The following is a 24,114-nucleotide window of genomic DNA, read 5'->3' as shown; positions in this document are numbered from 1 at the left end:
GGATCACACCCCCCCGAACCTCCTGCCCCGAGCCTCCCGCTCCCACCTCCGGGGGATGTGGCACGACATTACCTGTACGAAACTTGCTACTTTCATCCCTGGCAAAGGTAGGTGCCCGTTTCTGCTGCCAGAGAACACTGCAAGAGGGGCTGCCTTCTGACAAACCGCAACTGCAACTTTGATTAGAATGCTGTATGCATCTATGGGCTGGAACTGCCCCCGACACATGCATGGCTAGCGTGGCTGCCCTATGCCACTGCTTTTTACAGTGGCCTACAACTTCTCATTAAGATACTTTGTTTACAGGCTTCTGTTGTAAATAAGATGTAGAAAAAAATACAAGTGAAGTCTATACCGTGAATATGGCGTATGTTTTATTCTATTTACAGTACAATTGTTATAAATATAATACAATTCTTGAAAAGCTTAATTGAGTAGATTTTTTTTTTAAAACAGATCAACTCAGTTGTTATAGTTACATAATAAAGTGAACGACAATTTAAGTGACAATCTCATGGTTGTGGAATAGTGCATTCTGCACTGAGATGAACGAGAAAATACTCAAACTGGTTTCAAAATTATTTTCAGAACATCTTTCAGTGGGATTGTGTGTAAGCCATAAGGATCATTGGTTATCCAAATCAGAAGACACAATAACGAAGCCCCAAACTAATTATAAAACTGAAAAGAAAAAAAAAAAATCCAACAATCCAGGATAAATTGTTTTTAACAACCCAACAAACTTCACAGTAAGGTTGGAATTTCTGATGAACAATGGCTTAAGTCAGGAAAAAAGACAACCAGGCTTGTCTTCTGAATGGTCTTTCAGCATTGCCACAAAATATATTTAAAACACCATGCTGGAAGTTGTAACAGCCATCAAGCTGCTTTTTTATTACGACTATTTGGACAGGGCCTGGGATACACAAGTAAATTCAAATGGTTTTATAAGGAGTATTTTAGTTCAGTGTTATGAGTATTCATTAAGACAAATGCAAGAGACATTAAAAAGGATATATGCAATTCCTGTCCAACGTGCTTTGCATTAAGAAACAAAATGGCAAGTAGTCCAAGTATTTTGATATTGTTTCTTACACAATCTTTTGTAACAAGTTAGATGATGGAGTAACATTCCATAACTGGAATAAATGTCAATCTGCAGAATAAGAAAAATCTTAGATTCTTCTGTGTTTTAGTATGGTCTTTGAGTAAGTGGTCAAATATTATTGATGATGATCAGTGCTGGCATGGAGTTCTGCTGACTTGTTTCAAACAAAGTAACTTGGTCGGCTAACTTGGCAAATACTCTGGGAGTTCCAAGATTATAGACTCCTGTACGAACAAAGCAAGCTTTCAATTGCAAACTATGGACCTCCTGGCTTTTAAGCTGAAGTTTGTACTGGGTTTGCCCAAGCCACGTGAAAGAACCATGGATTTCTAGTGCTTCTGGACTGAAAGAGAAACATAAATCAGATTTCTGATCCTCTTATATGCTTAAGTGTCTACCAAACATGCATACATTCAAAATGACAGTCCTACAAAAAATTTTACTTCACTGTGTAATATGTTTCCCATATTAACTGGCAAGCAAATACACGGGTGTTGTGGCTTTCTGGTATTTTTGAAAATGACCAAGATGGGATGACTAGTGATCAGTTCTACATAAGTTCTATTAATTCATTTTTAAATTAGTTCTCCACAAACTGTTCAACTAGGACTTCTGGGTAGACTACTGCCTTACTGTCAAAATTTTTATTATATATCTGGAATTCTGAGTTTCATCTCCATCTGGTGAAATACACCAGGCAATCTTCTGGCACTGGGAAAACGCTTTCCAGTTACACTGAGTTTTGATAAGTCTGTCCCAGTTACTGCCCTTCAAAATCCATCTCTGGGAAACTTCTAAGAATGCCTAATTAGGGCTGTAAGCACGAACACTTATCAGCTATTTAACTGAACTAAGTCAAGTTTGATGACAATCAGGAACTTTGGGGAGTATTTGTCAACGTTCAACCACTTAGACTCTGGAATCACTGGAGTAAACTATACACAGAAATTAATCAGTTCTATTATAAATAGTACATCAGAGATATGACATTTGCCTCTTTTTATGCAACTTTTGTTTAAAATAATCTAATTTGGTTTTTAAATGTTTTTCCCCCATGTTACTGCTATATTTTTGAGTAAAAACCATAATCATGTGCCATAGAGGACAAAACTTAAGAATCTGTGACGAATGCCATTAAAGAAATTATTTTCTTTACAATAAGAGGTGATTTGTCAAATTTGTATTGCTTATCATAGAATACGGATACCTACACAGCAATTCTAATAAAAACAGTTATCTATGCACTTAAAAATAAACACACTCATTGTACAACTTTAAAGGAATGTAGATGAAAGTAGCTATATTTTAGTATTTTAAAAGTTAACTCATTACAGTTGAGGAACCGTGTCAAATATAATTATTCATTTTTAATGAAACTAGCATCTGTGCTGATGTTTCCCACAATGAAGCTATCAGCCTAATGAGAGGAACATTTCCTTATATTCCCAGGACAAGGAATTTAAACAAAAAATAAAATATTGTCCCACCTTTGTTTTTAACCCAGCCACCACTAACAATCATCTTGGCAGTGCAATCTGTTTGTTTTATTTCCAAATGGACATTGTTTTTCAAAAACCTCTCACATTGACTTAACTACACGCCCACTGAGATAATGGAAAACTCCCACTGACATCAATAAAAACACAAGTGAGGATGAAAGTCCTATCCTAAACATTTGATATATTTAATATGCACTTGATAAAATTATGCAAAAAATTAGATTAAGAGCTCAGTAGCACTAAGCGTTCACAATAAATATCAAATAGGTTGTAAATTTAACATCTAAAAGATTAATTACCTTGTTGTTTTATGCCTCAAGTCAATTATTACATCGACATCAGCCTGAGAACAATTGGAAAGTAGAAGAGTGACAGGCACTAAACAAAGGCTGCAAGAGAAAATTGGTTTATGATTTATATTTATTACTGGTCAATCTTGATAACTATAAAACTGTAACATACAACTATTTAAAAGAATGATTCGATCATGTAAACATTAAAATACAGAGCAGTATTTTGTACAATATTACAGTCTAATATTAGCTCTTACATGCGATCAGATAATCATTTTTACCCTGAAAAAGGAAATTCACCTGAAGTATATTTATGATTGTGACCTCATAGGAAAAAACACATAAATCAGTGTTGAAACTACTTCCTCTGTTGTCTACATAAGACTTGGTAATGCAACAGTTCATAGCATAGCTTGATTTTTGCAAGCTTCCTACAAAGGTAATGTACAGCAAGATGCAATAGTAAGAAATTTTAGAATGTGAAAGAACATTTGCCCCAACAAGCTAGAGGTTGAATTCTAAATCTGAAACTCTTGCATCAGGCAACATCCATACTCTGGCATGATTTTAGTTAGCAGAATAACCACTTATCATGGGCGTGGCCAAGTTTCCCCATGGTCCCATAAAGTTTGTTTACAGACACGAGTCCTGGCTCTGTGTTCTGTGCTGTTATTTGCTTGCAATTTACCCCTATAACCTACCCCTAAATGTCTTCTAAGAGCCTAGTAAGCAGCAGAAGTTGATCTCCTGTGATCCAGTTAAATTTGCTCGTTTAGCACCAATCAGTTCCCAAGGATGCTGGACAAGAGGGGTTCAATCTGTAGTCTAAATTTTGACTTGCTGCAAAAATATCTTTACACTTTGTCTCCATGTAGATCTATCCCTTTCTGCATACTGCTGATTAACAAACCTATTTAAACTACTTGCTTCTGTGGCCTGAAGAAATACATGTAGAGGTTTTTAAACAGGGCAGATGTATAATGCCCATCTCACGTTGGGGCTGTTTGGACATTCAAGTCCAACTTGCTGCATTTTTAAGTGTTGGCATTGCATTATATTTAATATTCTAAACAACTGTCCCTGAATACACTCATTAACACTAATGTTTGTATACAGAACACTCCTTTCAGAAGGATCCCACAGTCCTTGAGAAAAACTTTTCAGGGTTGTTTCCCCACTTGTTCCTGTCCACTCCTTTACCCCACCTCAAGAGTGGCAGCATGGCTCACAGGGGCACGTGGAAGATGCAGACGGGATAGGGCTGGGGACAGGAATGGGGCCAGGACCACAGCCACAAGCAGGCTGCATGTGGAGTTGAAGCCAGGCCAAGGTAGGAGATGGCATGGGACCATGACTTGGGGCCAGATCACAGCACAGTTGGGGATGGAGCAGGGCTGAGTGGCGCTCCCGCCTCACTGCCCCAGGGGGACTGGCCCCTGTCCCACCATGCCACCTTGGAATTTTCCTTTGCACCCTTGTAGAGCAGCACACTGTATGGGGACCAGTGAACTAGAGTTATCAGTTCACCACTTAACTGTTTAACTGAAATTTCTTAGCAGTAAACACAACTTCCTGCCTTAAAAAGTACCTTCAAAAGTTGACCACTACAGGAAGAATTTAAGGTAGGAAACACGTAACCCAAATTGGAATATGACTAGAATTTGATCCCTATTGAAATAAGTGCAGGCTCTCACTATTAAAGCAGTCATTTTGGCACTTCATTCCACACTTATGCTAGGTAGTTTCACTTCATTATCTACCGTATTATTATAAGAACATACCAGTTGCCAAGGTACTGAAAGACAACCCCTTTCTGCTAACAATTAAACCCTTTACTAGCAAGTTTTTTAAATAAAATTTCAAGGTAATCTAAAATTGAAACATACACTGTTTTCCTTATTTTTGTAATGTTATGATTACCAAAACATTGACAAGATTGCCATCTCAGTGTGAAGCAGATAACTGCAAAGTAGAATCTGCAGGAACATGTTTTATCAAATAAAAATAGTTTGCGTAAGTGCTTTAGTTTATTGGTACTATTTCAGCCATGTTAAGCCTCCTTGTTCTTTACACCCAAGCCATATTAACATAAATGTGGATATGCTACAGACATTACTAAAAACGAATAACTAGAGCAAGAATTTTTTCTGTTTCTTCAAATATTGTCATTTTGCAGCATATATATTTTGCTTCCAAGCCATTAATGACTGTTTAGGTTGTGATTTTTCTAAAGCTGGGCAAAGATACTACAGATTTTGTTCCACGATGAGTTTCATGAGCCACTTAATGAGTTATCTTAACATTCCTATTCACTTTTAAAGCAAAACAATCTATAGAAGGAGTAATCAAAAGGCAGACAATGGGCCAAATTCAGACTGCCAGATGTTTTTGAATGTACCCTTAAATCTTTTTATTCACTTATGGTTTTTTTAAAATGATTTTTCTCAAGCCTGCAACTTGAACCAAGAAAACCCCGACAAAAAGTAATTGACTACCCCGATCCACAGTACTTAATTTTCATTTCTTGTTTCAATCTGCAATGGCTAGAAAAACACTATTCTATTGTAATTTTATGAATACTGTTACCAAAAACATTTTTTCCCTTATAGCCCATATTTAAGTTGAACTTTTCTTAGTTCATGGCAAATTTATTTTATCCCTCCACAGAGCACAATCTAAAGTGGATTTTTATTACAGAAACAGAAGCAAATAGTTTCCTAAGAATCTTGACATTGTAAAAGCTAGCAATCAAACCTTTTCTGAAGAAATGAGTGATTAAAGGACTCTGGATAATGAAGACTAGTCTTGATAAGGTTAGAAAGCTGTTCGGGCGTCGGTCTTGTGGGTACTGAAGTGCTCTCTGGTCGAAAAAACTTTAAGAGAACCATTTCTGGTGATTCCTGGAACACAAAATCCGGATAACTGAATTTAAAACACTCTTATGAATACATTAACATGAGACACAATACAACAAGGGGTTAACCAGACAGATGTTAACACAAAAGTACTATTTTCTCCTAAGAACTGTATCTCCCATGATTACAATATTGTGTCACAATGTTTGCTGGAGTCAATTCAGGAAATTCCTGTGTCTCGCTGTTTCAGGTGACGAGGTGGTTAAATTCTTACGATGGGGTGCTATATCACAGGCAATTAAATTTCCTCCTTCCAAGACTGCTTTTCTAAAGGCAATAAAAGTGAAGGGTTCTGTATATAAGTTTTACTGGTAAGATAAAAATGGAAAAAAATTTAGACAGTGTACCTCAAGTTCATCTTGGGTTTTCACCAAAAAAAAAAACAAAAAAAAAAAAAACCCACCCCCAAGCAGCTACAGTGAAAAGTCTATGGGAAGGTTGCCACAAAGGAACCACAAATAGCCAGGAAAGCCCCAGAAGTACGTAGCACTGGGTGAGAAGGGAACTTTGTGTTAATAAAATATGTCTCTAAAGCTGCAACCTTAGAAGCTCTTCCACAAATGAAAGCTACCTCGCCCCCACAAACAGTGGAAAGCCCAAGGGAAGTCAGGGGGTGGAATACTCCACACCATTGCGGATCTCAGCCTCCAGGACAGATGGGACCAGATGATGTGGAAAGGTGCAACTGCTGCAATCCTGGCTGCATCTGGTTCGGAATCAAGATGCTATGGTACCTGTCTAACACCATAGAGTCTGTTACCTACCCAAATCACTTACTGATGAGGGATCAGTTTCAGTCATTCACTCATGAACCATTGGTGTAGTCGATAATCAGTGATACAAATGCATTCACAGTAGTGAACATGCCAGCAGCTGCTAAGTACAAGGAGCTGCTTGGTGACCCCTATTTAGGCACTACAAATAGTTCACTGTACTCTTAGCTTACTGCTCTGCTTATGTCAGCAACTGATATTAGAAAAATTTTTTACAATACCTAAGACAAAAAACTATAAGAAACACCTGAGACGACAACTTAGGTTAACAGAAGATTAAATATCTTGGCCCTCACTGAGTAAGTGGGAGATTTTCCACTGATTTTATTGCTGTTAGAATTTCACTCAGGAAATGTAAATTATTATTATTTGCATTATTGGAGCATCCCAAGTCTGGTTGTACTTGGCACAAGCCATCCAAAGATAGCATATGCTTGAAAAAAAAGTAAGATTTTTGTCCTTTTATGCAAAACTTTAATTTAAATTCAAACTCAAACCAGCAACCCAAAAAGATCAAGAAGCAAACAGAATACTCTGTATTAACTATGGAATATAGTTGGAAACTATCTGTTTTAATTCATTTGGCATCTCTGGTTCTGCTATAAAGGCGTACATTTTGCTGAAAGATGACACCAGGTGTAATATTAACTGTTTTGAGTGACCATAAAACTATGGAGAATGGGGGAGGGAAGCTTAGAAGATTTATCTAATTGAAGAATATTCAATATTATGTTGGATAGCATACATTAACATTCTAAAAACTGCTCTTTCCCTTCAAGTCAGTTACCTGTTCCAAGTCCTCCCAATCAGAATTTCCGAGTATTTTTTTAAAACCCTACAAAAACAAATATTAACATTTATCTGAACAGAGAAGCAAAACTCAATAGGAGAAGTTACAGAATGCAACAGCTATTACATAAAGTCTGGCATCATTAAATTTTCATCATGTGATTCATTTAACAATTTTGAAAGGCTTAGTTGAAAGCAACTTACCACAAGCCACGGTCAATCCTACAGAGTTCGATTTTGTCAAGTCTATGTCGATTTTGTCAAGTCTATGAAGACATGGCAAAATCGATCTCTCTGGGTTCAACCATTGATCCTGGCACCCCCTGCTATCGTGGTGTAACTGACATTGGCATGAGCCCACTGAGCCCCGATCTATGCTAGGGAACAAAGTTGACCCTGATACGTGAATTCTAGTGATGCTAATGGCGCAGCTAGATTTGAGGATCTGTGATTGACTTTGTTCCCTAGTGTACAACAGGCCTGAAATTGGACAATTTAAACACTCCAGATTTAAGTTTAGTCATTTGATTCCTATATAAGACATCCCTTTACTAACCTTCTTTGTGCCCAGAGAATGAAATACTGGTTATGCTGAACTCATAGCAAAACCCCCACTAACTTCAATAGGGCCGGGATTCCACCCACAGCTTTTATATTTGTGGGAAGAGTTTCAAGTCACACAGAGCACTGCTCTCCACTAACAGCTTCACAATGAGTTGCCTTTGTAAGAAACCTGGAGAAAGAAGCCATGAAACTGGAGAAAGACAGTGGGTGTGAGAATGTCTATTATTGGAACAACAGAAGCTGGGCTTGTAAAAGATATTAGCTCCCCCTGCCAGCCCACCTTGACTGCTACAATGCATAAACCATACAACTTATACCAGCCGTAGGCAAGATTTAGCCCACCAAGCCTCTGGAACCAGCTTGTGCACCACCCTGCTGGGACCCTCAGGAAAACAGCAGGTTTAAGCAGCTAATCGATCCATGTAGTTCTCTGCTCCAGACCCCCAGGGAAGGGGGAGGGGAGATTTTGTGCACTACTCCCACCCTTCGATAAAAATCTCTCAGCTCCCATTGTCTGGTTTCTGGCCAACAAGAACTCAGATTTTGCTGTGGGTGGAGAGGAGCCATGAAGGTGGAACAGCATGCAAAGCCCCACCCTCCCCTTGGCATCCAGAGCAGAGCCACAAGGAACATGCTTTACGGATCTGGGTCTACAGCAGGTAGGAAACCTGCCTCAAAGCCACCTAGGTAAGCACCTCCGAGCCAGTGCCTGCCTCTGGCATCCCACCCCTTCCTCCCCACAACTCCCTGCCCCAGGTCACCACCCAAATCCTCTGTGTCCCCCCTCCCCCAGGTCACAACTCCCTCCCACCCTGTGCCACCTCTCACATCCCTCCCTCAGGCCGGAATCCATTCATGCACCTAATACCCCTGCTCCCAGACTCTGCCTCAAGTCACCCCCCGCACTCCTTCACCCAAACCCTACACCCCTTCCTGAATCCCAAAGCTCTCTTTTGCACACAGCCTCTGCCCCAGATCCTACCCACTGCTGACTTATAAACATCTGCACTCTCAGGAATAAAGTTAAATAAAATTCAGCTAATATCAGCAATTGTGTTAATACAATAAAAACCTTTGTGTAAATGTAAAAAACATTCTTCAAAACAAACCACTACTACAAATTAAACCCCTCTAGTCTGGCGCTCTTGGGACCTGACCAGTACCAAAACAGGGAAGGTCAAGTGAGTGCCAATGGGTCTCCACAGGCGTGGGAAGTAAAAGGAAGGGGCACTGCAGTACCCGCAGGCTTTGCGCCCTGCATGGCTTCATGCCCACCAGCCCCTCTCTGCTGCTGTTGCCCAGGATCATGGCCCACTGACCCCTTTGCTGCCACCCAGGGTCCCAGCTTGCCAACCCCAAGTTGCAGCTACCAGCCCCTCACCCAGGGTTCCAGCCGCTGGCCATGGGGCTCTGCTCCTGACCCTGACTGGAGCTCTGCAGTTGCTTCCCACTGTGATACAAGTCAGTGTTCTAATTTTTTCCATTTATGCGCAGAAAAAATAGCATTATGTTCACTGAGTCACACGTGGATCTGCAGCAGAAACATACGCTGCAAACTGTGAGCGCTGTGGGTGCTCTGCTAAGCAGGGTGGCTGGCATTTGAATTTTTCCTGGGTGGCCGCCCAAGCACTCAGTTTACAGGGGACACTGGTCCCAGCCTGAGGCAGTGAGGGGAGTGGACAAAAGTAGGGGATGAGACTGCAGGCAGCAGCAGAGGAGTTGGCAGCCAGGACCTGGGGCCAGGTGGGACCACAGATGGCAGTGAGACCCCCTGGAGGGGGGAGGAGAGACATAGGATGCAGCTTGGCACTGGTGGGTGCAAAGTGCCTCTCCCCCTGTGAGTGCTTCAGCCCCAGAGAACCTATTACCATTCAACTTCAGATTAAGTGAATTAGTTAAAAACACATTTTGACCTTGACTGACAATCAGCTAAGATCTTTCTTTACATAACACCCAATCTCTGCTGCCTGTGTGTCAAATGAGTTTACCCTCACCTAGCCTACTAACCATCATGTTTCTTATGCTGGATTCTTTAACATGATTTTAGAATTTTTTTTCAGCCACGCTAGACTCTCCATCCTGCATTAATATTGGTTTATTCAAAGCTTAAGAGTTACTGTGTTCCAACTAACTTTAAATTGTTAAGCCAGAATTAAAAGACTTGGGACATCTGTAAAGGTCTCCCATGTAAGCCTCAATAGGTGCTGCTTTTTAGCAAGATGGGTGCCAAAAGAAGGTAGGTTAAAAACACATACCCATTCAACTATCTTAAATCAGTCTGAGATTTCTGTACAATGAACATGATCTCAAGAAGGGCTGAGACCCTAATCAAAAGACTTCAATGGCTAGTCCTCTGAGTCACTTGGCAATGTCTATTTGCTATTTACTCCATTTCTGGATAATGTTAAACATATTTGTTTTTTAAATTAATTGATGTATTTAGCAAAAAGAATACACAATATAATTTCACACAAGTGTCATATAGCTCCAAGAAGGAAAAAAATCCATACTCTGAGCTGAGTATGAAAGATTGAGGTAAGTAGGAAGGGCTGTGAAAAGAAGGTTCTAGAATAAGCTGAGTAAGGAGGTATGGCAGGACAGAAGGAGCAAGAGCTGTTGAGAAAAGGGAAAGCCTCAGACTGGAAGTGATGTAGTGCCAGCAAGCACAAAAATAAAGGGATCAGAACCTGGAAATATCAGCAGACTAGTTAGAATCAGTGAGCTCTCACTTCAAATCTCAGATTACAACTCTCCTCTCCCTTTGCCTACTTTTTTGCTTTCCTCTGTTAACTTTCAGTTCCAGTGATGTCAACTCCTCCTGATTTTGCAATGAAGGCTGTGTGAAAGGTATTACACACTAGACTGAATACTTTTTACATTGTTTATCTGGAAGAATAAACATCAGACAGGATTGGTGTGTCACAGTCAGCTGTTTGACTCAGCGCAAGATTCCGTGAGCAAAGTGGGCTCTGAAAAGGGCATTTTTTTAAAACTATTAAAAACTAAACTCAGGAGAAACCATTTTACTGGTGTGCGCATATTGTAAAACAACCCTCCAATAAACACTGACAATAAGCGTAGACTAATATTCACAATATAAAAAAGGTAAATTCCAAGTAATTGCCTTGAAATGAGTACTAGAGGGGGAGATCTCCTGCACACTTTCCTTAGTGACTCATGTGTTACATCCCTCTCTTATAAATTGTCGGCCTCTATCAATACCCAATTTTATCCTCTAATTTCCTATGCCATATATGAAGCTACATTGGCACAAGCTACCTCAGTTTATATTCACAAATTGTGAACTCTACCTTCTGCTTCATATTAGTACGAGAGGCTGCTCTGTGTCACTTAGTTCTTTAACAACCCAGTCGCATCAGGCCAAGTTTCTTCCTCCCAACACCCCGTTTATTTTGGCTACTCAAAGGAATGAATTACATTTGGCATTCTTTATTCTGCTTTTCTCTCAAGAGCTGTTTCACACATGTACACTTGGATGAGGGGAGGAAAGCCAATGACAAACAGATTCAGAACTGTCTGTTCATTAAAAGACTCCTACACTACTACTGCACATGAAGCATGTTTTTTAAAACCAATGTTGCTTAGCAACATTAGATGCATCAGACCACAGCACATGGCTATAGCAGCACTGTTATAATTTCTATTTATAGCACACCAAATATTAAGACTAAGATGTGCCAAAAGAGAGAACTGATCCATCTCGTCCAATAATCTACACCCATCAGTAACTAAAACCTAATTCATAATACGAAACTAAAAACGTCTATCTCCTTGTAACGCACACACGCACTAATGTAGTACCATACAGGCAAGGGGAAAAAAATCTCTTTCTGATTTTCACAGGGTACAAACTGTGCCCTTAAGTGTATGATTTTATTGCTCTTATCCCAGATAGGATAAGAAAGAGCGACTTAGATTTCACAATTTTATGGCCAAGAGTTTAGGGAAGGAAATATATCCATTTGATGCTGCAAATGCAATTTAACTTCATTAGGTATTATGCAATTATTTATCCTGAAATATGATCAGGAGCAGGATAACACTAAGCATTTAAAAAAAATTCTGATGGAATTGTTATGGATTCCATGTTGTCAGTATCTTGGTTTTACAATCTCATTGCAAATTACAATGCTTCGCTCAGTTGAGGATGATAATCTCCTGCTGGCAACTGCTGGAAAGGCAATTATATGTTCTTAACTTAGCAGCATTTGGTAACTGGGGGAAGAAAAAAAAAAAAAAAAGCCTCCCACAGAAACACAAGTAAAATGGCACTATGACTGTTCTACCATAGTTCAGTTCTTCCAAGAAACCCTAAAACTAAGGTTGAATAATTTCTCCCTGTACAGCAGGGGTTCAACTTTGTATTCTCTTTCAGTCAATTACAGCGAGGCCTACAGTTAAGGTTGCCCAACACTTAGAGAGGTAGCCGTGTTAGTCTCTATCTTCAAGAACAACAAGAAGTCCTGTGGCACCTTACAGACTAACAGATATTTTGGAGCATAAACTTGGACCCATTTTTGCCCACAAAAGCTTAGGCTCCAAAACATCTGTTAGTCTATAAGGTGCCACAGGACATGTTGTTGTTCTCCAACACCTATCAGTTATTTCAAGTCTAAACAGCGCAAATCTGAAAGTTACTGAGACTCAGATTTATCCTGCATATTACTTGTTTTAAATGCTTCTTCACATTCACAAATACATTGAACTATTCACGTGTACAATATTACACAAGTTAACTCTCAACCCCAAACAATTTGGAGTAAATACAGGCTTTGTGCACTGTTAATTCTTTGATTGTATATGTGCAGCACTGGCATACTCTGATATTCACCAGTTTGTTGCAGACCCTATCAATCATTTCTTTATAACTGCTTTTGTGGATCAGTGAAAACCAATATTCTAAAAAAATTAATTACAATGGTGGAAAGATTTTATTGATTGATCTCTCCCAATTAAGTATATCGGTTTCTCAAATTATTTCCTCTGATAATTCTATTAATTCTTATAATGCTGCTAAATTTTAAAGGGAAAACCACATTAGTGCACAGAACACGTCAGAATACTAAAGATTCAAGAATGTTTATTTAATCCTTTAGTGAAGCAAAACAAGGTCCTTATTTCAGAATCAAACTTATTTTATACCATGCTGATTTAGGCACAGGAGCAGGAGGTTGTGCTTGAGAGAGAATTCACCGAAGTTTCATTACTGCTATGTTACCATGTACTTTTCTTACACTAACATGCTGACTTCTTTATTGTTTCTCAATACAACAATGCATTAGAGCACTGAAAATTTTCATCCAGTCTGACTTTAGCCCTGCAACAAAACTCAAGTAATTTGTCTAAGGCAACTATGTAAGTATGTCTCCTATACATGGGTTAACTCCCTGCAACAATTATTGTGTTACACTGTAGCAGCATTAGCAATCCTCTTATGGACAGTGGTTCTCAACCCTTGCTCTTCAGGGCACATATAGCTCAAACAGCACACAGCTGCTGCCCATGTGACAGCCTCAGGGCTGTACAAGTAGTGTGTTGATATGGTGTGGTGCACGTAACACAGACAAAGCTATATATGCAGCCCACAGTGGTGAACAGGTTGAGAACTATTGTTGTAAGCCAGATGGATTTAACTCTTCCATTTAAAGTTTTGTTTTTATAGTTGTGTCACATAAGACTTGAAAGTACATTGCTAAAATTACTCTAAAATTAGCAACTTCCTTTTAACTTACAAGATGGCATACAGATCTTTACAAAATAAATACCATAGAAGCCTTTATAAAGGAATTTAAATAACTTAGACACACTCATACACACACACAGATTTTGGAAATACCAAACACTTTTGTAAAACAAGAAGTTTTTAATACAGAAAAGTATTATGATTACCTGCTTTTGAGGAAAGGAAAAAGCCTCCTTTCCTAGTGTGTGAAGAAGAACATGATGCTGTCCTTCTAAAATAAGCTGCTTGTTGTCTTCCACAACATAAGCCTAAATACAAAGTTAACATTTAGTATTTCTTACATGTGCTGCAAACCTCAAAAGGTTATTATTAATATTTCTCTGTTATAATACAAACTTTATAAGTGAAAGTGATCTTGCTTTATACCACCTTTTATTTAGAAATATTCTGAAGTACATCATAATCTTTACCAAAATATTTACAAAATTCTGAATGCAGGAATCACTTCCCCCTCCAATAAAATGCATTTACTTTGCATTAGAAAGTTAAGGGTCTAGTTAATAAATCCCATGTAGAATAGTCCTGTGTGTTGCCTTAATGTTTCTAATTCAAGGAACTGAAGAGCTGGGCATGCACTGTGTTTCCCAAAAATAATTAATAAAATTCACTTTAATAAAAATCTCACGTGAAAAACCACAGGATTCAATGTAGATACAATTTTATTTAAATCGGTGTTGCTCCATTCTTGCATTGTGGTGTATTTTTAGAATTATTTCAATACTACTAAAGATTTAAAAAGTGAGTTAGCGCTGAGTTGATATCGCAGCATAAACTGCTTTAACCATAAAATTCAGAACAGCTCTATTGCATGAGTTACAGGACTGTTCAGCACAGCTGAAGTTCATAAAAGCCATCTAATGCAGAATGTCTTGTTCATACTCAGCAAAACCTTACAAATTTGTGATATTAAATATTTCAAGGGAGATTTTTTGCAAGCCTCTGAGCAGCTCCTAAGCTTCTGTCTTAGGCAGTTTTCCAAGATCTGATTCAGCAGCCTGAGGGTATGGCTGTATTTCTGGGAAGACTGAGCCAGCCAGGATGGATCTTCTGGAGTTCTATTTTGCACATCTGGTACAGAAGTGCAAAATAGATCTCTCTGGTGTCGGCAGTCGACCCCTGTATGCCAGGATATTGCATGAAGTAAGGGAGGTCAATGGGAGAGTACTGAGGCTAGGTCTATACCAGGGAAATAAGTCAATTCTGATATGCCGATTCTAGCTAGGCAAATGCTGTAACTAGAATTGCATATCCGAAATGGAATTGTTTCCCTAGTATAGACAGCCTCAGAGTGCAAGACTTCCACTGAAGTCAGATTTTAGAAGAACACACTGATTTTCAGGGGAAGATACTTTGTTTTAAATAAAGGCAATTTTCAATCACACTGCTTTTGCAATTTCTGTTTGGAATACCACTGCCTATCAGAAGTTACAAAAGTCAATACTTGAAAATGGAAATAATGTGCGAAACACAGGGTTTGTCTATAGTTACGGGAAGATTGCCATACCGCAGTTGATCTTCTGGAGTTCGATTTTGCTATGTGTGAAGACATGGCAAAATCGCTTTCTCTGGTCTCTGTCATCAACCCTGGTACTCCATGCTCTCTCATGGAGTAAGGGACATCAGCACGGGCCCAAAGAGCCCCAATCTACACAAGGGAAGAAAGTCAATTCCGATATGTTTATTCCAGCTACACTAATGGTGTAGCTAGAATTGCATATCTGGGATTGACTTTGTTCCCTACTGTAGACCAGACCTCAGTAGTACAGGCTCTTCATAAGTGTCATTATGAATCAAGGTCAATTACTACTAGTCTGGGACAGAGATTCACCCACTGTACAGAAGGGTAAAAGTTTACAAAAACTCACTTGAGAGTGCTGGGAATAGACCTCAGGTCTCCAATACAATGAAAGCCCTCTACTACGTCTTTTTAAAAAAAAAAAAAAAAAAAAAAAACACTTGCAGAAGTGCCACGTTATACACTAGCAGTAAGTAGGCACTGTGTTATCTGCTAATTGCTAGATCATGTAAAGACCTTTATGGCTCTGTACTGCTTCTGTAGTAACAGGTCATGTTTTTGTACCTCAAAATGATAGAGCTGGTTATTTTTACATCCAAAGATGTTGGGTTCAGTCCTCAAAGACAAACCCACATACGGGCATTGTTATGTTTAGTTAGTTTATACCCACAAAGAGATCCCCTAAAACAGGAAATCTTACATATATGGGCTAGTCCACAGAGAAAAAACAGCAGACTTTTTCCCTCAGTTTCTCCCATAATTAAAGCGGGAAAAGGCTAATGCTTTGTGGAAGTGAGAAAATGCAAAAGTTAGCATGGAGACTCAAATAATGTAATTTTATACTGCCAAAATTTATTTGTTATGTTGATATATTTTTTGTGTTTATGGCTATGTCTACACTAGCCCCAAACTTTGAAATGGCCACGCAAATGGCCATTTTGAAGTTTACTAATGAAGCACTGAAATGCATATTCAGCGCTTCATTAGCATGTGGGCGGCCACAGCACTTAGAAATTGACACACCTCGCTGCCGCACGGCTTGTTCCGACGGGGCTCCTTTTCGAAAGGACCCCACCTACTTCGAAGTCCCCTTATTCCCATCAGCTCATGGAAATAAGGGGACTTCGAAGTAGGCGGGGTCCTTTTGAAAAGTAGCTGCGCGGCGGCGAGCCGCGTCAATTTCGAAGTGCTGCGGCCACCCACATGCTAATGAAGCGCTGAATATGCATTTCCGCGCTTCATTAGTAAACTTCAAAATGGCCATTTGCGTGGCCATTTCAAAGTTTGGGGCTAGTGTAGACGTAGCCTAAGTGTGGGAGAGTCTACCTGTGCGCCCAAAGATTTAAAGATTCTGATTGTGTGGCTCAAAGAGGCCAGAACTTCATTTACTATTTTGACAAGAGAAAACATAGGCTCATATGGCAGGAACAGGATCATATTAATAAACAGACATTATTAAAAAGGGGTCCTCATTATTCACTGTTATGTCACTAACTTTTAATATTGTTCCAACTGTGGTTTCAATTTACTTAATTTTCCTATTTTCAGACAAACTAAAGCTTAATGAAAACACCACCTAATATTCACCTGGAAAATTAGGTATCTCCAGAATGCTACATTAGATTTAAACCATCTCATTGCTCATTTTCTATTATGTTTCATAATCAAGCTATTATATGGATAATTGAGAATAGACCATACATACCTTCCAGAGAACAACAATATTCAAATCCACCTCGCTGCACCTTTGTATCAGTCTGACGGCCTCATCAAAAGATTGTTTTGCAGCTCCTTGAAATATATTGGATTGTGTATGTGTTCTTTTTAATTCAGAGGATAAACTTCGGAAAAAAAAGTCTGCACATGGACTAGCTGAACTGATTATCTATAAGGAAACACCACATTTTGATTTCAGAACCTATAACAGAGCGAAGTTTGTGCTAGGCCCCCTTCTGAAGTCTCTCACTACTAAGACCCTGGTGAGCAGAGCAGCCAGCTTTCACACTCCTTTTGTGCCACAGAAGTTAACTTCATACCAGCTCCAAACAACCCAGTGTAGAAGAGGGGAATAAAGATGATCCACTTCTGTCATATGACCAACATGGAAATGATGGGCTTTTGTTGCTATTCCAGATGACCACCTGCTCTGTTGAACCGAGTCCTTAACAGGCTTTAACTACCTGCTAACTCACGTAAACCTTACAATTGCCTTGTTTCTACTAGGCAATTACCTCAGATTAATCTCTAGGCTGCAAGAAATGAGCATGGCACTGCATTTGTTCTTTGGGTGCTTGGAGCCAGACACCAAAACTAATACCAGAAACAATCTCCTGTGCTCTCAGTGCCACCACTCCTACAACTCAAACAGCCCACAGAAGACAAGTAGCCTGACTGGCATGTACAGAAGTTACGTAAAAGACTGAGAAAGGAGACAGTAGAAGGGTCTGCTGTGAATGACAAGTCAATGGTACAACCACCAAAATTCTGTTCCAGTAGAACTACTGCAAACCCTATGTACTTTCTGAAAGATTGAGAGAAACATAATAGTTTAAGTCTTACAATTAAGTATTTTAAACCTACACAAATGCCCCTGCACTGGAACAGTTTGCTCTCGATGAAAGCCAAGCCTATGTTTCTAAGAGAATAAAACCCTTTCAAATATATTACCATGTTTTCAAAGAAAAAAAAAACTCTCCATGCTCCACGTAAGAGTTCAACTGAAAACATTAAAATGAAGAGAACTGACTAAACCTTATTTCAGGATAAGAATCAGCATCTTGTTTGTCTGTGTTTGAATACTACCAAAGGTGATCTGTTAAAAAAGCAGACACCAAGAGAAATTGTTTGTTCAGGATCAGGTAACACAGAGTAAGTAGGGTATTATCTGATAGGCAGAGAAAATTACTAATTGTCATTATAATGTAAAGAAAAAAAAGCTTTATGAATTTTCTACTATTTGTGATCTGAAGTATAAGAGAGTAAACTGTCTAGCAGAGATCATCTTGAAATTTGAAAGTCTTATTAATTTTATACTTTTGTAGACTATTCTGCCTTTCAACTACCTATGAAGTCAAACAACTATTTTTTACATACACATGTAAATATTAACTGTGTCCTGAAGACTCAATATGAACTCCTCTCTTTGCTCAATATGAAATGTTACTGATTTAGACTTGAAGATGCCCTTAAACATTGTATTAGTGTTCAGTCTTATTTCTATGGGAGCAAAATCAGGCTTGTCTATAGTCAATTTGACTGAAGCCATCAGCTACACTCTTAGCTCAGTAAATTCTCACACAGAACAAGTAAAATATGATGCTCATTTAAACAAGATTAAATCAATATTACATGCACCATCACACAGGATATTTTCACATCTAAAAAGGTGTATCAGTGAAATCTCAACTTGGTTAAGTGTCAAGTATATAAACTATTTAAAAAAAATCAGATGTAAAGGAGGCATACCCATTTAAAAGTCTGGATATAGTGAACACATTTGAAGCACAAGTCTATGTTGAAGAATGATTCGGAAGACACCTACACAACCTGCATGATCTGGCAATACCATATCATAAAAGCATAAAACTACAACACTTAACGCTACAGACCTACTCGCCTTCAGTCTTCCTACCGCACCAGCATTCCCCATTCAGTCTCCTTTTGCGACAAGCATCCCAATGGCTATGAAAGCACACGATTCTTCCAAATTCTCCCCTCCAATATACCTACACAATCTCACTGAAGACAAAGTTGCACAGGTATCTCTGACTATGAAGTCTTTATTATTATTAGTGATAGTGCACAAAACAAAAAACTACAGATTGACTGATCAGAGTTGGGGTTTGCAGGACTAGAAATTAAGGAAAAGATCTACAGTACTTGCAACACAGTAACTGTACCTGGAATTTATCGAAATGCTCTTGGAACATTCCAGGCCTCCTCAGGATAATTTTTACAAAATTTTTTGAGAAAAACAAATTTAAAAGCCATCAATAAATTTAGATTTTTTTAAAAATTACTGTTACTGTAACATCTTGAGGCCTCAACATATTAGGGGTTCCCTGTCTTAGGCACTGAACTGCTTACAAACTAAACAGTAAAACAGGATGGGAAGGGAAAGAGGTAGAAAGAACTGCTCAGTGCCATGAAAAGAAGGCAGGGACAGAAACAGAACCTAGGTCTCCAGATTATCCATTACACTATGCATTGGCTCATGCTGCCATCTCTCATATTGTTTACATCCATAGTGATCAAGTCTAGTTACACTGAGGAAGCTGGAGAAAGACTAACGTACAAGAATTTGTATTTTTAAAATACCAGTCCAAATTTGAAGTGCTAAGATAATCATCACATAGGCTTTGTTTACACTAGCACCCCTCTTTCAAAAGGGGGATGCTAATGAGACCCTTCAGGATAAACGAATATGCAGTGCCTCATTAGCATAATAGTGGCCGTGGCACTTTGAAAGTGCTGCTTTTGATCGCATGCGGCTCACCTACATGGTGTTGATTTTGAAAGGACCCCACACACGACAAAGTCTCCTTATTCCTATTTGGTTACAGGAATAAGGCGATTTCGACGCGTGCGAGGTCATTTCGAAAAGGACCCCTGTAGACGAGCCACATGATTGAAAGCAGCACTTTCGAAGTGCCGCAGCCGCCATTATGCTAACGAGGTGCTGCATAGTCATTGCAGTACCTCATTATCATATCCTGAAGTGTCTCATTAGCATTCCCCTTTCGAAAGGGAGGCGGTTAGTGTATACACAGCCATAGAGCTGTACTTCTTGGGCAGTAAAGGGTCTGAGTGGGTCACATGCACAAGTCATGCATTTAACACTAAGAAATTGACAAAGTGTACCACTAGGTTGTGCCAATAAGTTATACCATAACACGTACCTGCTCATTTCCAAATACAACGTCTGCAAATATATACTTTTCTAAAGGAGAGAAAGAAATAGTGTTATTTCATCTGCATGAAAAGTCACAAGGCAAGTACTTAAGTTTCACGAAAGCTAAATGCTTTTGAAGAAAATCCAACCCCAAACCAACGTACAATAAAGCTGGTGAACCTACCTCCAGAATTTTTGCATCTTACTGCTTTGAAGCAAAGTTTTCCTCTCTCTCTGTTGGCAAGTTTGTAATCTGAAAGAAAGATATTGAAATAATGTATTTCCAATTGACCTAATTACTTACACGGTCTCTCCTAACATCTGGACACCTCCCAGGCTATGTCTAGATTGAAGAGCCCTGTTGGCAAAAGATATGCAAATTGCACAATGCATTTGCATATCTCCTGTGACAGTTCTGTTGGGAAAGGCTTTCCCAACACATTGGGAAACCCCACTCTGCCAACACTTCCTTTCTTTTTCGTGACTGGGATGTGGGCAGAAGGCTCCTGGAGCAGCAGACTTCTGTTGGGAAACCTCTGGAACCTAGACATAGCATAGACTGAGGATCTGGGGCTAACTATAAGCTCGATGAACATAGAAGACTGAGTATTTAGAAAATATTTATGAACCAATACTGTACAACTACTGACTATAATAGAATTTACCTACCTTGGAGTCTCTTTCTGACTTACTAACATATACAAAAAAATCCATCCTGTTACAGTTATTCGGTATATTGACAATATTGGTCAATGACCGAAAGACCTCCATTTGCAGTCTACCTCCAAGCATTTCTAAACTGGACTAGGAAGTGTTGGAGTAGAGGAAGGAGGAACAGGTATGGATAAGGAAAGTGCAACAGAAAGCCTAGGGGCCTGGACTCATGTTCAAGTATGCCCATTTACAGGTAAGGATAAAACGTATTTGTGTAAACTAAAGCATATTAAATTAAAAACACAAAGGCTATGTCTACACTTGCCTCCAGAAAGGGGCATGGTAATCAGGGTGATGGGAAATTACTAATGAAGTGCTGTGGTGAATATGCAGCACTTCAGTAGGCTAATTCTCCCCCGCGGCAACTTTAAAGTTGAAAACTTCAAGTGCCAGCTGCCATGCAGCCGCAGGCTCTTCGAAGTGCCTGTGCTACTTCCAAGTGCCTTTACTCCTCAAAATTCTGGGGTGTAAAGGCACTTTGAAGTGCCTGCGGCTACACACATGCCAGCAATTCAAAGTCTGACACTTTGAAGTTGATGAGGTGGAGAATTAGCCTAATGAAGTGCTGCATATTCACCGCAGCACTTCATTAGTAATCTCCCATCACCCTGATTACCATGCCCCCTTTGAAGTTGGAGGCAAGTGTAAGCAAGCCCATAAAGGAAATAGATAACCAATTACGTCAAGAGCCATTCTAATCCTATAAAGTTAAATAAATTAGTGATAAATAAAAGAAATATAACAGAGAAAGCAAGGCAGATGGAGATATTGGCAGAACCTGAGACAAACTTCACTAGTCAACCCATCCAGTTAAGAACATAAAAGGTCCATCCAGCCCAGTATCCTTCCTGCTGACAATGGTCAATGCCAGGTGCCCCAGAGGGAGTGAACCAAACAGGTAATGATCAAGCAATCTCTCTCCTGCCATCTATCTCCAACCTCTGACAAACAGGACTCCAAGATATCCTTCTTGATTAGTTATAGCGAAAAATCAGCCCCCATCATACTGTATATATAGTTGGGGTTACTTTTTCCAGTGTGCATTACTTTACATTTATTCACAGTAAATTTCGTTTGCCATTTTATTGCCCAATCACTTAGGTTTGTGAATCGTTTTGAAGTTCTTCAGCCTGCTGTGGTCTGAACTATCTTGAGCAGTTTAGTATAGATTGCAAAGTTCACCATCTCACTGTTTACCCCTTTCTCCAGACCATTTATGAATAAGTTGAATAGGATTTTGTCCTAGGACTGATCCTTGGGGAATTCCACTAGCTACCCCTCTCCATTCTGAAAATTTACTGTTTATTCCTACTCTGTTTCCTATCCTTTAACTAGTTTTCAACCCATGAAAGATATTCCCTCTTATCCTATGACAACTTAATTTATGTTAGAGCCTTTGGTGAGGGACTTATCAAAGGCTTTCTGGAAATCCAAGCACACTATATCTACTGGATCCCCTTTCCACGTTTGTTGACCCCTTCAAAGAACTCTAATAGATTAGTAAGACATGATTTCCCTTTACAGAAACCATGTTGACTTTTGCCCAACAAATTGTGTTTTTCTAAGTGTCTGAAAATTTTATTCTTTACTACTGTTTCAACTAATTTGCCCAGTATTGACATTACACTTACTGGTCTGTAATTGCCAGGATCACCTCTAGAGCCCTTTTTAAATATTGGCATTATGTTAGCTATCTTCCAGTCACTGGTACAGAAGCTGGTTTAAAGGATAGGTTACAAACCACAGTTAACAGTTTCGCAGTTTCACATTTGAGTTCTTTCAGAACCCTTGGGTGAATGCCACTTGGTCTTGGTGACTTGTTAAGTTTATCAGTTAGTTCCAAAGCCTCCTCTAGTGACAATTCAATCTGGGACAATTCCTCGGATTTGTCACCTACAAGGGACAGCTCAGGTTTTTAAAAAGATGCCTTTTTCTCTCTCTCCGCTTCTTTTATGTAGCTTTTAAGCCATGGTGCCTCTTTCTGGGGTATTTTACTATGTTTTTTGATATGGGGGTATACGCTTAACTTGGGCCTCTATAATTGCGTGTTTGAAAAGTTTCCATGCAGTTAGGTTGATCTCCCAATGTGTACATAGATTTTTAATTTATTGGTATACCAATTATGTCTTTATATAGACAACAAGTTACTGTTTCTGAAATGGTCAATAAAACTACAAGAAAATTTATTTTAAAAGAAAGAAAAGAAAAATAAGTATATTTAAATAGCATAATGTGATACCATCTCATTCGATATTTAAATATTTTTGCTAAACAGAATGTGTAGTAACTTATACCTGAAGAAATACAAACCTTTGTTTTCAGAGAGATTTACAGCTTTCTGTAACTTCCAGTGCTTGCTGCTACTTGATACTTGCACTACATGAAATTCTTTAACACCAGCTTCACTCTAAATAAGAATGAGAAAGTTTAACAATTCATTGGTAAAGCATTCAATTATTTTATTCTGGTTTTTAGTGTAAACATTGTAGCTTCAGCATTCTAGAACATGAAAACTCAAAAAAGGCATCAGTCCATTACAGACTATGCCAATAATATCTAGTGAGATGGAATGGTCTAGTGATTAGCAGCCAGCAGGCTGATTTCTAGCTGCACCTGATAAACCCCTTGAAAAGTTTCTGACAAGTCACTTAACCTTTCTGCCTCACTTTATGCATGTAAGAATCTCTCAAAGGTATATCGTCAGAAATGTTTAATCTATTTAATAGTGAAATACTCACTAATTTTAGCATTACCTGTGATGAATTCCCTCAGACAGGCAGGTCTGAGAAGCACTGACATTTTTTCATTCATCTTGTCATCCAGCTAGTTCTGCTGTAGCACCCAATCGTAAGCCACACTAGTGACACCACATTACCAGAATCCTGCCAGATCAAAACCCGGCCTCAAGGTAATTAAGTCCCTCACCTCACGCTATATTGTATATCAGGGATTCTTAAACATCACTGCAACATGACACCTTTCTGACAACCATTACTTCACAACCCCAAAGGGGGAGGGCGAAGGGCTGAAATCTTAGTATTACTGCTGTGGGCAGGGAGATACAAAGCTTAAGCTCAAGAGCTTTGGTCCCAGACACAGGGCCTACAACCTAAGTCCTAATGCCCAGGACTGAAGACCTAGAGCTCTGGCTTCAGCCTTAGGTAGTGGGTCTTGGGCCTCATCCCTGGGTTGCACCATGCCTAAGCCAGCCTTGGTGACCCCATTCAAAAGGGATCCCAACCTACTTCGGGGTCTGAACCCACAATTTCAGAACTGCTGCTGTATATT

At 39.2% G+C, this 24,114-nt stretch overlaps 1 protein-coding gene across 8 annotated transcripts in view; it reads right to left on the bottom strand.

Annotated features, from left to right (window-relative positions):
* Nucleotides 1-357: 357 nt before the first annotated feature.
* Nucleotides 358-24,114, bottom strand: part of TRAPPC8 (trafficking protein particle complex subunit 8) — a 96,396-nt gene continuing 72,639 nt past the window's right edge. For 4 of the 8 annotated variants that reach the window (XM_074987236.1, XM_074987234.1, XM_074987239.1 and 1 more), the window contains 9 exons: nt 23,137-23,233; nt 20,297-20,365; nt 20,120-20,160; nt 16,927-17,106; nt 13,852-13,953; nt 7,376-7,423; nt 5,655-5,800; nt 2,907-2,996; nt 358-1,451 (listed from right to left, as the gene is read on the bottom strand). In XM_074987236.1, the coding sequence (XP_074843337.1) occupies nt 1,217-1,451; nt 2,907-2,996; nt 5,655-5,800; nt 7,376-7,423; nt 13,852-13,953; nt 16,927-17,106; nt 20,120-20,160; nt 20,297-20,365; nt 23,137-23,233 (1,008 nt within the window). In that variant the 3' untranslated portion in view covers nt 358-1,216. The remainder of the gene's footprint in view (nt 1,452-2,906; nt 2,997-5,654; nt 5,801-7,375; nt 7,424-13,851; nt 13,954-16,926; nt 17,107-20,119; nt 20,161-20,296; nt 20,366-23,136; nt 23,234-24,114) is intronic. The other 4 variants (XM_074987241.1, XM_074987237.1, XM_074987240.1 and 1 more) reach the window with 1 other exon arrangement.

Source organism: Carettochelys insculpta, chromosome 2 (genome assembly GCF_033958435.1).
Source record: "Carettochelys insculpta isolate YL-2023 chromosome 2, ASM3395843v1, whole genome shotgun sequence".
Lineage (NCBI taxonomy): Eukaryota > Metazoa > Chordata > Testudines > Carettochelyidae > Carettochelys > Carettochelys insculpta.
Note: the sequence above shows the minus strand (reverse complement) of the source record. Positions and strands in the feature narration are given on the sequence as shown.